Genomic DNA, 16,768 nt, shown 5'->3' on the forward strand with positions numbered 1-16,768 from the left:
TCTATTCAAATCATGTCCCAATTCCCAGCTATGCCTGGCCTGTAGCTCTACAATCACGTCCAAAACACACCAATATTAATGAACTAACACACAAAGGCCATTTCCACTACAAGTCAATTACTTTTTTTTTAATTCAAAGAAAAAATGGTATTTTAATAAATACTGCAGAAACATTAACCAAACATACAAAGTGACTTCAACAATTAAAAAAAGTAATGAATGTCCTGCTTTATAACAGTTATAACTTATTTTTTCCACAATATTTAAATACAGAAAGCACTTACCAGCTATTTTGTAATACTGCCCTAAGCGCACTGTTGCATCAGTCAAAAGCTTATTATGGTGGTAAAAATGTCTTTTTGTGGGAAATGATCAGAATGGGTGTGTGGGGGGTTTCTTATCAGATGAGACAAAGTGCTGGGAACACAGAACTGAGTTTTAATTATGGTAACCCTTTACCTTTGCACAAGTTAACATGAACGCAGCTTTAACACTTCAAAAATGAAGCATCACCCTTGGGAACTGAATGCTTGTCCTCAACAAGCGACAGCCGCACTGGTTAGAGCTTACAGCATCCTTCTTTCGAGAGAAGCTATGAAGTTATATCAGTCAGTAAGCAGTTGCAAACAATTTTAAAGGCCGATTTATTTAATGTAACAATAGTATTCAGTAAGCAAAAAGGAATTAGACTTAATTGGTTCACTGATGTTTCATGACTGTTGTCTGGATACGTATATATTAATCTGAAAGACTAAAGGCAATATCCAGTTTCCACTGGGGACCCCTTAAGGCGTCGCAGTTCTTCAGACCCCATTTCCTCACCACGAGCAAACACAGTCTGCAGCGAGAGACGGCTGCCCCAAAAGAAGAGCATCGCAAAAGATAACCTGGCTCTGCTGGCTCATTTGCAGATTCTCGGGTTTTTTTTGCAAAGATAATTGCAGTGAACCACATCACAGAATAGCACTTCTCTGTAGCATTTACAGAGGGCTAGATCCTGGGATCCACCCAGCTCTCCCAACTCCTAGCAGAAGCAGAGGAGTCTTGGAGCTTCCCCAGATGGGCAGTAAGGCTTAACGAATTATCATGGTTGTAAAACTAAGGATCATTTGTCATCATAGCTCTTAGCACCTTTCACTTGAACCTACAGCAACATACCCATACAGTACACCAGAACTGGAGATCATTCTCACTCTAAATTACAATCACAAAGAGGAATGGGAAGTCAGAGTCCTGCAATGGGCAGGCAGTTTGCCCCCACACCCCAATTTGATCCGTTTAATTTCCACAGTGCAAGGGCACCTATAATACTCGGAAATCTCAAACGGTTGCCTTCATTACCAACGTGCTCAAACGTAGATTGCGCTGCTGTCTCGGGAAGGCAAAACTCCAGACTTCTCACATACAGTGTTTTCCTCTAGGTGACGCACAGGCCTCGGTATACTCCCCATTTTAACGATGAGCTACTAAAAAAAATTAGATCATATCCTTTGGAAAACCAACTATAAGGTCACAGGGATAGTTCCTTAATGAGGAGGGCATATTAATAATGTCTTCTTTAAAAAAAACATTAAAGTATTATTTTAATGAAATCAAAGTGGTAGCATCCAGGAGTAGAGCGTTAATAAAAGAAACAAGCACTGTCAATGACATCTCTCTTCTTTGCAGTGTTATTTTCCCATTCACCCTCTCTTTTTTCAGCACATTCAAACATTTTCCCTTTTTTTTTTTTGGCATTTTCTTCAATGTATCATTTCCTGATGCCACCTCATTTAGAGCCATTTCTTCTCACTGCTCAGTTCCTAAGTACAGTCTCACAAAACAGGTGAAGTTTCCATTAAAGCACTGGCATAAGCCCTCATTAAATACCATGTGGCTGTGTACTTCATTGAGCCTCCACCCCTCCCGGACGCTCTCTTCCTCCTTCTCCAGGAAATCAAGGTCCTTCACATCACCGTGCAACTCTTTGCTTTGTCCTTTCGCAAGTCCGTCGCCACTGTGGAAAGTTCTGGCCTGCCAGGCATGTGTGAAATTCGCTTTGTTGCCCTCTGCGATTTGTTTCGTTTAACATTTTTATTTGTTTTATTCACACACGCCAAGGTGGCAACATGAAAAATGTCTCTGACACTGTTTTCTGACTGTAAGGCTGAGCATTCAATATACGTAGCTGCTCCAATCTGTTTGGCCATATTTGCACCCTAAGGGAAAAAAGAACATGCAATCAATACCAAGTTTCCGCAGAGAGCCAAAGCAAACCATACAATTACTTTTCAGCACTGTTTTCCATACACAGTGTTTTGTGAAAACCAAAGCTACAGCCCCAGCACTACAGCCAGCAGCTAATTTTGCAAAATAAACAGAGCTTTGGTTCCAAGACACATTAAACAAGTATCCAAACATTATCTCCTATGCCGATAAATACAAATTGGAAGAGAGAAGATAAGCTCAATGACCTGCAAACAACTGCAGAAAGCCAAAAGAGTATAAGTAGGACCTATTTAGCAATTTCACCCTTACACCTTAACTTGCATCTGTGAATCACGTGCTCATTGGGAAAGGTCTGGAACCGGCAGCTTCCGGATTTAAGCCTGCCATCTCCAAAGAGAAAACATATTCTGACTGCCTTAAGGGCTAGCCAGCGTGCCCCTGACCTGGAGCGCAGCCAGTGTTACATCTCCATGAAGGTGGCAAAGTTCATAGGGAAGTGTGCTGGGGGTTTCTGGGTGGAGGACAGTTATATTAACTTGTAGCTAGGGAACAGGGAAAAAAAGAAAAGGAGAGGGGGAGGACATTAGTGGTTATACAAGCCCTTCTATTTTCATTTTAAGTGTGTTAGAAGTCAAAGCAGGGATTTGTTCCAGCAGCACAAGGAAAACAACATGCAACTCCAGCAGATGACTATCCCAGTATCCTGTTGTGGATTTTGCTACTGGAAGACAATACAGCATTGTGTGAAAAAAATGGAGTTGTTTCAATGGAATTTTACTTCTGAAGGATGAATCTTTTTACAAGGTTATGAAATCCAACCACATCCTTGGTGTGCCACTCCTCGCATATTCATGGGCCTGAGATACAGGCACAAGTCAGTCCAACCCCTCCTCTTTGCTCTTGTGCCAGGCTGATGGCACTAGTCTATTTGGACCCACATCTTCAGTATCCACTATTTACACTGCAGTGATGCAGCCATCTTATCAATTGTAAGTGGGAGTGGCTGATAAAGGGGTATTAGTTTGCAAAACAAGCCCTCCCCACAGTTAAACATCCCAACTCCTGCTACCCAAGCCTTACCCTCTATTTTCAAGCCTCAGAAATGTTTGCTCAGCTGTAGCTGACTGGAAACTGGCTAGCATACTGGAGGCAGGGTGTCACCATCAACTGGCTTTATCCTCCCAATGCTTCCTTATGAAGTTAAGAGGAATGGGGAAAACCCCACTGAGCTCTTTGATCCCATGTTGACTTAGCAAGGCAAGGGAATTTAAAAATAAGCTATGTATCTCGACCCCAGAGGACCCTTCCCTAGAACTAGCACAGGAGAGCACCGGGTTGCTTCATGCCACCAGGGATTTGGCAACCACAAGAGATACAACCATTGCTCAGTCTAAGGTTTTGCTTACACAGAGTAGAGATGATATTATGGGAGTCTGCTGAAGTATGGGCTTCCCTGTAACACAAAATTTTCCCTTTGGCTGCCAAGTAATAGCTTCTGGCTTAGCCCTTTGCCTTCAGCTGACTCTTGTTCCTAAGGGGTACCAGCTAAGCTGTGACACCAGAAGAGATGTGACTCTTCAACGCCAGGGGAGAAATCTACCTGTCAGTAGATTTTTTTTGATGGCTATCTATGGAAAGGGGTGAGACTTGGTGATTTTACTGAAGTACTGTAAAAACGTAATATGTGAACTTGTGTATGTAGTAAGTGGCAGACAGTATTTCCTTTTAAGTTTAATATTCAAAGAAAAATAGCATGGCAGATTACAGCTCCAAGGCTGAACATGAATATATACACATGCAACAGTGGTAGTTTGTAACCAAGATGACATCTTCTGCAACAAGCAGGATTTAAGGACACTTCTGAATTTACACTAAGGTAAAAACTTGGCATTTAGTTTCATATAAAATTGTCTGAGATGGAGGGATGTTTACCAAGTGAAGTGTAGAAAGATGTCACAACCAGCATAAGCCATCACAGTACAACACCCCAAGTTATATTTTAAGCAAGACACTCAGTTAATGGCATTTTTGCATTTTTCAATTTAAACATGCTGTAGGAGGCTGCATTATTAGTAACTGCATATTAGGAGGTGTTGGTTGTTGAGGTTGTGGATAAAACATCAAAAACTGTTTGATAGCATAGGATATATACACCAGCTAAAGTTACTTTTGGAGGTAGAATTCTCACTCTTACACCCTGCAGGTTGTATCTCAAACCACCACCAATATTCAGTGGCAATGCATGATACACGTGTGAACAGTAAGGGGAAGTTTACCTAGAGCCCAGTTTTCCTCTATTCTCTACCTCCTGCTCTCCCATGCCTGCAAAGAGTTAAGATGCTTTCCAGATTTGCTGCCACCTTCAGAGGGAGCTACAAGGCGTTTTCACAGAAGATCTTTTCAGGAAATAGGATTTTTAAGGAGTCAGACTATATGCAATGCTTGTCATGATGCTAAAGTCCAATGAATGACATTCAAACCTTAAGTTTAAACAAAAAATTTTACCAATTTTTCAGTAAATAAACAGGACATGTCACATCTTAGTTACTGTTTTGGCCTCTGTAGGCCCAGAAAAGCAGCAAGTTTATTTTCAATTCACTTAAAAGGCTCTTTTGCAATCAATAAGGCTACAATCTTATGACGCTTACAGCATGCGTTGTGGGGCTGCATGATTTTCTGCTGCATCCAGTCTGTGGGTAGGCTTTGCCTTTACTCATAATAGTTTTCAAATTCACCTCCAGCAACTATTAAGAGTGTATGCATCTGACTCCTAGGATGCACTCGTGTCAACAGGGGGAGAAGTTGTTCATAAAGATGGCTACAGTGATAGAAAAGTGTCTGATCTTCCACTCCTCAGTACAACAAAGGACATGGCACATACCTGATCATAGGACACGGGTGTCTGCCTGTGATTGGAAAGTTCCACTAGTGTGCTTACATCCGTGCGCAGATCCGACTTGCAACCAACCAGAAGCATTTTGGTGTTTGGACAAAACTCCTGGATTTCACCTTTCCACTGTAAAATTTTAGGTTGTTATTATATTCGAGTAGTTGAATGTTTAAATCCAAAGAAGCAAGAGATACAAGATGAAGTTTAGTAAGTCATGACATTTCATGCGGAAATACTCTTACATAATAGTTGTATCTACCTTCAAGCTAATTTCTAAAGGCATTAGTTCCAGCAGAATCTGGTCAAGGATGAAATCTTACGATCTCATACACTCATTAATTCCACTGACTTACTAATCAAAAGGGAATGAATTGAGATTGTTTATCTACATGAGCAAAGGTGGGCAGACCTGTCGCTCCTCACAAGCGGTGAACACCCAGCCATAGCCATTTGCAGACAGGAGCCAATGAAACCTGGTGTCACCACATTCAATGGTTCAAGGCAGACAGAGGCAGGTCTTGTATGACCAGAAAATAAGCATTGCTATATATTGGCTCATGGCTACATCCTCACACTTAAAACTACACAAATCTGTCGAGGGTTCAGCTATTGTGAACCAGTAATAAGCCCTTCAAACAGAACTTGTGATATATTCCTTGGGTTTGTTCCCCCTCTACATGATTATTTTGACAACACAAGAAAGCCAAAAATTTTGCAGCATAATCTGAACAGATCATACAATCCCTAAAATTTAAGGATATCATCTGCGTTTAAAACCATATTAAGAAAAATCCTACAGAATTAAGCAACAGTATAGTAACCAACATTATCAGGGACAGAAAAGAAAGAGTTCTAGATGCTTGTTGGCACAGCTAGTAGCTGACAGAATAGTCTAAAGTACTTTCTGTAGACTATTCAGAGCATTGTATGTCACTTTATTCCCAGCGACACAAGAATCACTGGCCCCAGCTACAGAAAAAAGGAACTTCACATCATTAAGCCTTAAAGACAGCACTGCAAAGTTGAGTCATGCCCAGTGGCCAAGGAGAGAACCAGGACCACCTCACAAACACAGAGCTTGATTATCAAAATTCAATTTTTTGACGCAGGGGAAGCCTCGCACCGAACCTCAGATCACTGAGCTTGTGAAAAACTCTGAAGTTTGGTGCAGGATTGCATTTCTATGCCACTGCTAGGTTTTCTGGTGGCTTCCAGAGGCATTTGTCACTGGCTGCTTCTAACTTCAGGCTGAGAAATTACGTAAAGCCATGGCAAAAGTCCAAACACTTGGCAGGCACGTTTTAACCGTCTTTGCAACATGGCAAAGTTTCTCAATCCCGTCTGTTATATGAATATAATGTGAGAGACAATTTCTTGCTGCACCCAGCCCTGCACCTCACACCACCCTGAACAATTCACTGCTGTCTAAGGGCTGAGGAATGAGAATTTACATCACGGGCGAGCATACATTAGGGAGTTTTTTGTTTTCAATTAACATTCATCCCTTTCAAACAAATGATCTCAAATTCTAGCAGTGCAGGGTGCAGTCCTGTCATCTCTCCATTAAAAGAAACAAACTGAAGTTTCCAATGTAGGAAACAGCACCACTCTTCAGAGATTTAAAGACAAGCTACTCAAACACTTCTGTACTCAAATGTTTCTCAAACACTTGCCTTTTTCAGCACACTGTCAAGAGTTTCTGGCCGACTGATGTCAAAGCAAATCAGGACAGCATCAGAATCTGGATAGGAAAGTGGGCGGACATTGTCATAGTAAGGAGACCCTGCAGGGAAACAAACAACATTTTTATTAGCTTATATTTTTCACTCTCTGCAGTCATTCAAGCTTATTCAGAAAGTTTAGAAAGGTTTTTGTGAAGCTGTTTAATAGCACCCAGCTACCTTCTTTTCTTCAATAGCACTGTATTCCCAAAACACTCATTGCAGTTGCTCATTTCCCCACTTTCCTTTTGTTTCTCACCTACAAAAGCAACAGCTTTCCCAAGTAATTAAGAGTGATGGCACCCCAGTGATCCATCTCCCACCAAAAGCTTATGATGACCCCAATAACAAGGAAAGGGAAATGAGGTCAGCCCAAGTTTAAGTCCCAGCATTAACCTGCAGGGATTTGACTTTGAGAACAAATCCTTAACCTCCAAAAGGCTTCTTCAAAGCAGATCTGTCACAGTTAGGCTTTCACAGAAAAAATTCAGAAAGTTTTGAAAGAAGTCAGTTTTGATTCTTCTAACATTGAATTTAAAACAAATAGTTCCAAGTGCAAAAAGCATCTTTAGTTGTCATGGATATCGGCAATTTTTAGAAGAAACTCTTGCTTCAAATTAAAGCATTTGTTGCAGTGCTCCAGCAGGAAAGAATCCCAGTCCTATAGGCAGGCACACAAGGTATCTGTCACAAAAAGCCTCACCAATCTGTAAACCAATACATGCTTGCAATAAATGTTTATGTTTAGCCCTTAAGACAAATTTTTATCAATGAGATCAAAGCTAATCTAGTAATTTGATGAAACAGAAACAGGTCCACTATTGCACTTTGTGCATATTTTACTTCCAGAGCTGTTAAGGGATATGCTGGGTTTCTTTAAGAATTGTCATAATGTGCAGAGCTACAAACACATCTCCAGAGTCAGAAATCTCATTTTTATCATCTGGTGAATCTGGTAACATGGTTAGGGAAAAGAAATCTTCCTTTTCTCTAGGAAGTTCCAGTCACTCAGCCACCACTCAGTTTGGCCTTAACTCTGCTGAAGGTTCACTTACTGAGAATGCATTTCTGATTTAGAAGGGTACTTAAACAGTTAAGTGGTCCACCAGGATAAGGGCTTTGGGCTTTAAAAATGCATGCCTGCAACTTAAGATGCTCTTTCTTAGTCATATAGTCTTATTTCTATATTTTTCTCTCGTGAACCTAAAATACAGCATAGAACATATGCAACAAGAATACAGCTTTCAAGAGTTTTGGGGTTATCAGCTAATTATATCACCAATTTTCCAACTATCTAGAACTAATTGGCTGTTAAGGTCTCAGAGGCTGAGCAGACAATTAACTGGATTAGAGAAATTCCTCAAGTTTTTAACTGACAGACAGCTCATGCTGTTGCACAAAGCAGAGCGGGGAATGGTGTGAACGTATCACAGATGACTTCAGTTGGACAGCTTATACTGGAAGGAAGGAGTCAAGAATCCCAGGAATGTTGTTTTTGAAATGAAGAGTAACACATGGGGAATGAAGCATTACCAAACTAGGTAGCAGAAGGTAATTTGTTGAACAAGACTATTTTATTCAAATGCTCATCTTCATAAATCATGTCAATCTAACAAAGAGGCAGCTGTCAAAAACTGCTCTTCAAAAAACAGTTAGCTGTCTTCAGCAGTAAATGACATGTTAGAAAGAAATCTAAGCGAGCTGAGCTGACCGGTAGTTAACTATTCATTTGAGCTCAGCTCTGCTTGCAGAGACTATCAATAAGCATTTTCCACTCCTAATTATTCCCCAGCTATCTCCAGCACTGCTATTACAGCACCTCCATCCTGGAGCCCCAGGGCCAAGTTATTTATCCCAGAGCCCCAGGGCCAAGTTATTTGCCCTGGATAGAGGAATTGCAGAGCAGCGTTGCCATTAACTAGCCACCTGCACGGCTCCGCACCATTAAACCGACCAAAGCACAGACTGGTGCCCAGGCACCAGCCTACATGCTGGTGAGAGCCACTGCCTGGCGAGCACATCTCCTGCCGAGCTCCAGCAAGTAAGGGCAGGATTGAAGATCATTAATGCTTGGCCAAATGGTTGCTGGCTAGAAAGGAGTCTCAAAAAAGCCTCACCCAGAAACTAATTCCTCAGACACATACCTATCTCCTCACTCAGCAGTCTTCAGGGATACAACATACCATATATGTCCATCAGCACGTATTTATGTATACATACAGTCACCACCTCCAGCCCCGAGACTCCTTTCCACTGTGTCAGCTGTAGCTGTGTTTGTTTTGAGGGTTTTTCTCTTTAGGTTTTCCTTCTGAACCTCTCATATTAAAGATGCTGAGCTAGAATAAGTGTACTTTTATAAGCAGCCCTTCTGCTCAGATGCAAGCTCAGAGGACTATCTGACACCTCCTTTTCTTCAGGGTAGTATGTGGCAGAACAAACGGGAACCATTTAAACTACTTGGGCTGCAGTATGAACAAAGGAAATTTCCTGGTCTCATTCAACAGCAATAACTGAACCTTTATTACTGAGCAAATAAAGAGGGGCTACGGCCCTCGCTGTGCGAGCCTATTCAATCTGGCATTTCATCGTTTCGCCCAGAGAAACCCTCAGAAGGCAGGAATCTCAGGAATGAGGCTCAAGTCTGAACAGACAACTTGAGCACAGCCCAGTAAGGCTGCTCACTCTTTTTCAAGTTAGTCTACAGATTTGAAGCCATGCCAACCCTAGAAAACAGAAGGAGAATGTAGAGCTACAGCTATGGTATTTGTGGAAAAAAATAAGCCTATTAGTGCTTGTGATTCTGTTCTGACAAAATAAAACTTTTTTTGTCAAGGACAACATGGATGATTTTTCTGTTTTATCAAGGAATTGCTGATAATGCTGTGGTTCCTCTTACTTTGTGGTAGAAGTATATTCCAGCTGCCATCCCCCTTTTTTAATCCATTTGGCAGCTTGAGTCATTTAAGCCAAAATAATTCAAAACATTAAGAATTATCTACTTTTACAACCTTATGTTTCATGCAAAGTACAACGTAAGTTCAGCTTTTCAACTGAAATAAAACCCCTCCCCAGCCACATGGTTGGCTTTGGTCTAGAGAAGAAACCAAGCTTAGGCTTAAATGTTGCTATCTTAAAAAATAACAGAATTACATCATTAAAAGTTAAACGATACTTAAATGTTGATGGCTCAGTACTACTCTAAGATGCTAGACCATGGAAAGCCGATGCCCTATTTGCCTGCAAGACCCAAAGCCACCACCAGTTCCAACCAGGAGGTTCAGCCCCACATCCCACCGATGGAGCTGTTCCTGGGCAGCTCCTGCTCACCACGCTGCTCAGCCTCTGCTTGCCCGCAGGCCCTCAGGGAAGTGGTGCTCAGTAACAGGCAAGACTTTACTATTTACACACCACCAAGCAGCCATCAGGCATCGGTCTTTGTAGCCTTTTGGACTCCAGTCAACTGAAAGAACAACAGATGAACGGCAGCATTCTCACTCCTAAACCCTTGGGCTCACTAATTATCAGCTACATAGAAAACACATCAAATACTGCAGTGGCTGCTCTAAGTAGCTGAATCACTGCTGATGGCCTTCCTCCTTCCAAATCCACCTTGGCTGTTTTGGAGAAAACACAGGTGATTTTGTGTACTGAGTATCATGAACACGTCATCTCCAAGCACACACAAATATCACAACAGTCATAGCATTATAAGTGTTTACATTTCTGCACCTCAAACAGAAAACAGGACTTTGGTAGGTGAGTTGGCATTCCCAGTTATCAATTCTAATTATTTCCCCTCTACGGGGGGAAAAAAACCCCTATAAAGACTAGTTACTGTTACTCTGCCATAATAAAAAATAATCACATGGCTCAATATAGCCAACTTGAAAGTGAACTGGAAGGCAAAGACAGAAATTTGACATTTCCTTTACAATGCTTATTGCCAGAGAACTTGGGGAAATAGTAACTTCAATTCCCATATGTTTCAGTTGTCTTCGGAAAGATTTCAGCACAAAACTTTATAATTAATATTGTGTTTCTATATGGACACCGAATACATTGTACACATTCAAATCACAGTAAAGCTAACTTGATTTAAAGCTCTAAGGCCCTTCTGGATTTAATTACATGCTAATCCCCAGCAGTGCATAAGTATTTCTGGGCCTGTTGAGAACTATTTTATTGCAGTAACCAGTGCAGTTTCCACAGTTCAACCAATTAAAAACCCCCTAAAATACCTTTTAGGGAGACACAGGTATGTATGCCTAATTAATGGCATGCAATTTCTACGCCACAGCTGCTGTTGTACTAACAAGAAATATAAATATCAAAGTAGTCACTTTTAACAGAAGCAGCCAGAAACTTGGTAAATGCACTTTAGACCATGCCTATGGCAGACAAAGACATCTAATATAGAATTACTTTTCACAGTGTCCATGAGACTATGAGATGAAGCTTTAACCTGAAGAAACTTCTAATACTCCACCTAGCAAAATAAGCACACAGCTCAAGACTGCCATACTATGTTACCACAGAGTGGAATAATTTATGGTGTAGTTAGATTGCAACCAGACATTCCTGCTTTGAAAGAAGGGTTGGTAGTCCAAAAACCAATTGAAATTCAAGTTGGCAAGTGCTTTCCTTAATGCTGTGGCTAATTTAAATCCTTATAATGACTCACAGAACTAGACAGTACCAGAAAATATTTGAATAATGAGTCTTCCCATTCCACTCTTACTTGTAAGAGTGTTTTGTCCCATATTTCTAGGGGCATATACAAGTTACAACAAAAACTTCCCAATAAATTTACAGCTATTCTCAAAATGTTCTATCAATTGCTTGACTCTCTACATTTTGTACTTAAGACTCCTCTGGTAAAAAGCACATTATTATTATTATTATTATATAAAAGATTGTAAACCAAAACCATGACAGCAGAGCCCACAGGTGAGTTCTCACCCTAACACAAGACTATTTTAACCAATGCCTACAGCTTCTCATTTTCTCAGTGAGCAAAAAACCGCTCCAAGTGGCAGCACCTTCCTTCCAAAGGATTCAGGGCAAAACCTGACATTTACTTTAACTCAAGTTAGGGACTAATTGGCAAGGCAGCCTGTTGCATGCTCCCAGTTACAAAATAGAGAGGGTTAAAGATGGATACTAAATACTCATCAAGTGATCTTGAAAGTATCTGCAGTATATTGCAATCAAAGTCAGCTAAATAGCGTCCTTCCCCCCTTCCCCAAGAGATACTGAAAGTACCTCAAATGACTAGAGCCATTACCTGCCATGGACATTATCTTCCATTAGTATTTGGCAGTTAATCAGTCGTATTTTTAAGTTAACTAGATCTAGTCCTGCTTTAAAAATGTCATCAAGACATTTATTCTAATTCAGCAGAGGACTAGGACAAAGACTTGTAAAAAAATAAATTACCGAGAACTTAAGATAATGCTAAAACACTATCTTATCTTCTGATGTCTCTTATCTGGTAATGTGATTTTGCATTGGGTTAATGGGTTTGGGTAGCATCTCTTCTTGCAGTTGGTTAGGAGGGCTGTTTAGGAGAGACAATTCTTCATCCAGAGTCCCACAACCAGAGCATCTACCATTCAGTAACACTTTGCAAGACCAAACATTGGATCTTTCAAACATTTCCTCTTCAGTTTCAGATTGCAGACAAATTAGCCACTTGATCTTAAGCTTCCGATTCAGTCAGATTTTCTATTAGTTCCAGGACAGGCCTGAGAGGATGACATGCACATGCAAAAGGCTGGCAGGTGTTTCTTCCACCGCTTTTGTCTTTTGAAGTGCTACAGCATATTTCATTACATAGGTGTTTCCAGCCTTTGACATACAGATTCCAAAACCTTCCCCCGTCAAACAATCTAACCTGCAAGCATTTTGTATTTAAATAGCTAAAGATAAAATTTTCCAAAGTAACTTCACTATTAATTTTTAATAAGCCCTTACTCCATAGAGTTTGTTATAGCCAGCTTAGTAATCAGGATGAAAGCTCAAACCAGACACATTCTAGAAGTCTTACTTGGCATAAGATGAAGAAAAAAAACAGTTCAGAGCTACACTGATACTGGTTGTGGGTACAGAGACTGCCTTTTCCCAGTAATCGTGTTGCAAGAATTTGGAATCATTTCCTCAACAGCAAGAGGAAAGCCAACTCACCGCCTAAACTCCTTTTTTTTTCTTTTTTTCTTTTTTTTTTTTTTACAAAAGGGATTAACATTTTAGTTTCTGGTAGAAGGAACTGCTGGGTCCAAATTCAACATTAACAAGCTATCTACACAACTTGCCTAAAGAAAAAAAGGGCTTGTATGCTCTGTCAACTTCCTCCAGCTTTTTCCCAATCACTTCTGCAGAATAATGTTGATCCACACCTGCACTAATGGTTCACAGTGCCATTCACCCCTGATCACCTCCCCCAGTACCCTCAGTTACTGGGAGGCAGAGACTCGCTGGCTGTGTCCACGCTCCTCTCCAGCACTGGGGTGGCAAGTTTACTCACCACCACCCTGGCAGTTTACCAAAGACAGCAGGATCTAGAGGAGTTCCTGGCCTAACATGAGATCTAAGACACTGAGAACCTCAACCTTTGAGGCATGTGAGCCAGTGTTTTTTGACATGGCCACTGCAGGTACAACTGGAAGAATGAGGAAGACCTTACGCACTGATCTTAGTATGTAAAAAAGGATGGTTCCCTCTGCATCCTCAGGCGGCCAGAGATGCCTACCTCCCTGATCTTTCCTGGCTTCAAAGGCTCTCTAAAACACAGGGAAAAAAAAGTACTGTATCTTGTAAAAAGAACAAGCAGGCATCAAGGAGGCCACAAGGAACTCATATGCGAGCCGATTTAATTTCCCATTAGCATATACAAACACCTTTTCACTCTTCTAGGGGGTAAAGCAGGGTTTCACAGCAGCAGAAGAGCACAGGTACCCCTGGAGCTCCTCAGATAAGCTCTTTCCAGTCAGGCAGGTGAGAACACATACCCCTGCCCTGCCTGCCTTCCCCTGCAATGCTGACAAATCGCTTAATGGAGGTTCGTCCACACCCTTTTCCCTCCCCAAGTCAAGTAAATGCCTAAAGTATACCTCAGTTTTTTAAAAGAAAACCCAAAATAAAACAACAAAACTTTAAAAAAAACCCCAGAAGCAGCCGCCCGCCTCCCACAGCTGCCATCTGGAGACGGGCAGCCCCGCCACGACGCGGCGGTGAGGGGCTGCGCGGCCGAAGGGGGGGGGTTGGGGGGGGGGTTCTCCGGCTCCCCCCGGCTCCCCTTGACCAACGGGGGCTGCCTCTCCTCACCGATTTACCCCCCCCCCCCCCCCCCCCCAAAAAAAAAACACGGACATAGCCCTCCCTCGCCCCGGGGAGCGCTCACCCGAAGTGTCCCAGAGGCTGAGCTCGATGCGCTGCGTGTCGATCTCGAAGCTGGCCGTGTAGTTCTCGAAAACGGTGGGGACGTAGCTCTGCCGGGAGACAGCGCACAGTCAGCCCGCGCCCACCGCCTCCCCGGGACCGGTCTCGGTCTCGGTCCCAGCCCGGTCCCGGTCCCCGTCCCCCCCCCCCCCCCCGAGCCCCGACCCACCTCGGGGAAGCAGTCCTTGGCGAAGACGTGGAGCAGCGCGGTCTTCCCGCACTGGCTGTCGCCCACCACCACGATCTTGCACTTCACGTTCTGGTTGGGATCCATCACCGCCTTGCTCGATAACTTCTGGCTCGCTCTTCTTTCCTTCATTGATCTCGGCTTAGTCCCTCGGCCGGCCACAACGAAAGAAAAAAAAAAAAAAAACCAAAAAAAAACAAAAAAAAAGCCCAACACCCGCACCCGGTTCCCCCCAAAAAAGAAAAAAAAAAAAAAATTAAAAAAAAAAAACCAACAACCACCAGGTTGAAGTGGCAGAGCCGCGGGACGCGCAGCCGCCCCCCCCTGCTCCGCCCGCCCGCCCGCCGGTCCCGCGCAGACTGCTTTGTCCCCCACCGCCCGCCCCTATTTATAGCCTCGCATCCGCCAATCACCGCCCGCCGCCGGCGCGGGGCCCGCCCCCCCCTTCGCCGCGCGCTGCCGGCGGGCCGCCGGAGCAGGGCGCCCCCTAGGGGAATCGCTCGGCGCCGCAGACCTGAGGGGGAGCCATGGCGGGGGGGGGTCCCGTTGTCGCCCCGCCGTCCGTCCCCGGGGGTGAAACCCCCTCCGACCGGTCACCCTCACACCCCTCCGTCTCCACCGGGTCCGAGCCCATTCGGTGAGGGCTGGGGTAGGCCCGTGCCGGCGGCAGACCGGTATCATCCTGTCAGGGAAGAGGCCTGGTGTGGAGCCGGCTCTCTCAGGAGCGATGCATGGAATAAAGGGTGTTTTGTGAGGTGTTTTTTTGTTTATTTTATACAGGCCGTCTGTTAATCTCAGTGCTACGAGAGGGGACCTGCGAAATGAGGGGGTTTGTGGCATCCCAAAGGGCAGCGAGGTGTGCCGGGGGAGTCCGTCATGAAGGTGCCCCCCTTCCAGTGCCACAGGCCGGGCTGAGGAGAGCCGCTCCGCTTCAGCTTGAACTGCACCGCAGAACTGGTTTAGCTGGGTGGTGGTAGCGATGGTGGGCAAAGGGGTTTTTCACTCAAAACATGGTCACGAGGAGCGTGTCTGGATCTCAAAAAAAAAAAAAAAATCCCCACCCATTAACGTGCTCTGGCTTTTTTAGCTTCCTGGATGCAAAACCAAGCAAAATTGGATAACAGCTTACGTTCACCAGAGGACTGAATGCTGCTCTGACTGAAACAGCGATTCTGTAACAGCGCGGGGGAAATCTTTCCCGAAGTGACAGCGGCGAACAAGGGACGGTTTGTGAGCGGTTCGTAGAAATGCTTCTCCATCAAGTGCTCCTCTCCTCGCCCGTATGGCTCCGCGTGGCAGGCAGACGGACGCCCTCGGAAAGGGGCTGCCGGCAGGCAGGAGGGCTGGAGCAGAGCCTGCCTCCCCGCCACGCTCAGACCTCGCCTGCCAGCTTCACCTAGCTCGGCCGAAGACAGGGGTGGTCTTCGTGAAGGTGAAGGTCTTGGCCTTACCTCTTCAGTGAGTCATCCAGGTCATGAACTAGCTCTGTGTCAGTTCTGGGCTGAAACGTGAGCAATTCATAAAGCTTTACAGCTTCCTGAAACAGAAAGCGCTGCTACCTTGTGCATGTTTGACCGTAGGGAGATACTCCAGTGACGCAGACAAGAGAATCCCAGGCATGACATTTCAGAATTCAATGCTAATATTCTTGATTTTGTTTCTATGTGTCACATCTTTAGCTGGTCAAATTAGTCAGCTCTAATGAATTTTCCAAAGAATTTAAGCCTTGGTTTCTGCTTAGAAATCATGAGCAAAACACTAAAATGTGCAGTGTGTGCATTATTTATAAGGCCTTACTGAAAAGTTGGAGCAGACAACTTTCCATCTCTCCTTTTAAATTAAAATCTGGTCTCGGCTACTTTGCCGTCTCCATCCATCCCTGCTGCCCACCAACATGGCTTCAGCATTTTGGATGTATGATGGAATGGGAGAACAGTGAATAAGCAGTGAGGAAACTTATTGCTCACAGCAAGTTGGTTTTCTGTCTTTTGTGCAGCTGTGTATATTTGAACAGGAGATAAGTCTGGAAAAATACAGTTGCGTAAATGCTCTCATGTCTTCTCCAGAGTGCAGAAAATCCTGTTTCTTCATTCCCCTCCACTCCACACTGAAACACATGGCAGCCTCACAGGCAGATGCAGGTGGGATAGAGCTCTGGAGGTCCAGCTCTGGCTCGATATTCTTTGTGAGTCCAACATACCAACCGAGGCATATCTGTCAAATATAAAGGGAGAAGAAGACGGGGTTGAAAGAGCTCTTTGTTAAGCCTGAATGGGAGCTGGGTATGAACATCTGCTCCCTATCAGTTCTTCGGTCACCTCTGTA

General features: G+C 43.6%; 1 protein-coding gene across 1 annotated transcript; it reads right to left on the reverse strand.

Moving 5' to 3' along the window:
* Positions 1–393: 393 nt before the first annotated feature.
* Positions 394–14,721, reverse strand: RND3 (Rho family GTPase 3). Its single transcript, XM_049806204.1, has 5 exons — positions 14,426–14,721; positions 14,219–14,306; positions 6,772–6,881; positions 5,090–5,224; positions 394–2,198 (listed from the first exon to the last, which is right to left on the reverse strand). The coding sequence occupies exons 1-5, from the start codon at positions 14,573–14,575 to the stop codon at positions 1,947–1,949; spliced, it is 735 nt and encodes a 244-aa protein (XP_049662161.1). The 5' UTR covers positions 14,576–14,721; the 3' UTR covers positions 394–1,946.
* Between the last annotated feature and the right edge of the window lie 2,047 nt (positions 14,722–16,768).

This window comes from Accipiter gentilis, chromosome 1, assembly GCF_929443795.1.
Source record: "Accipiter gentilis chromosome 1, bAccGen1.1, whole genome shotgun sequence".
In the NCBI taxonomy this organism is placed as follows: Eukaryota; Metazoa; Chordata; class Aves; order Accipitriformes; family Accipitridae; genus Astur; species Astur gentilis.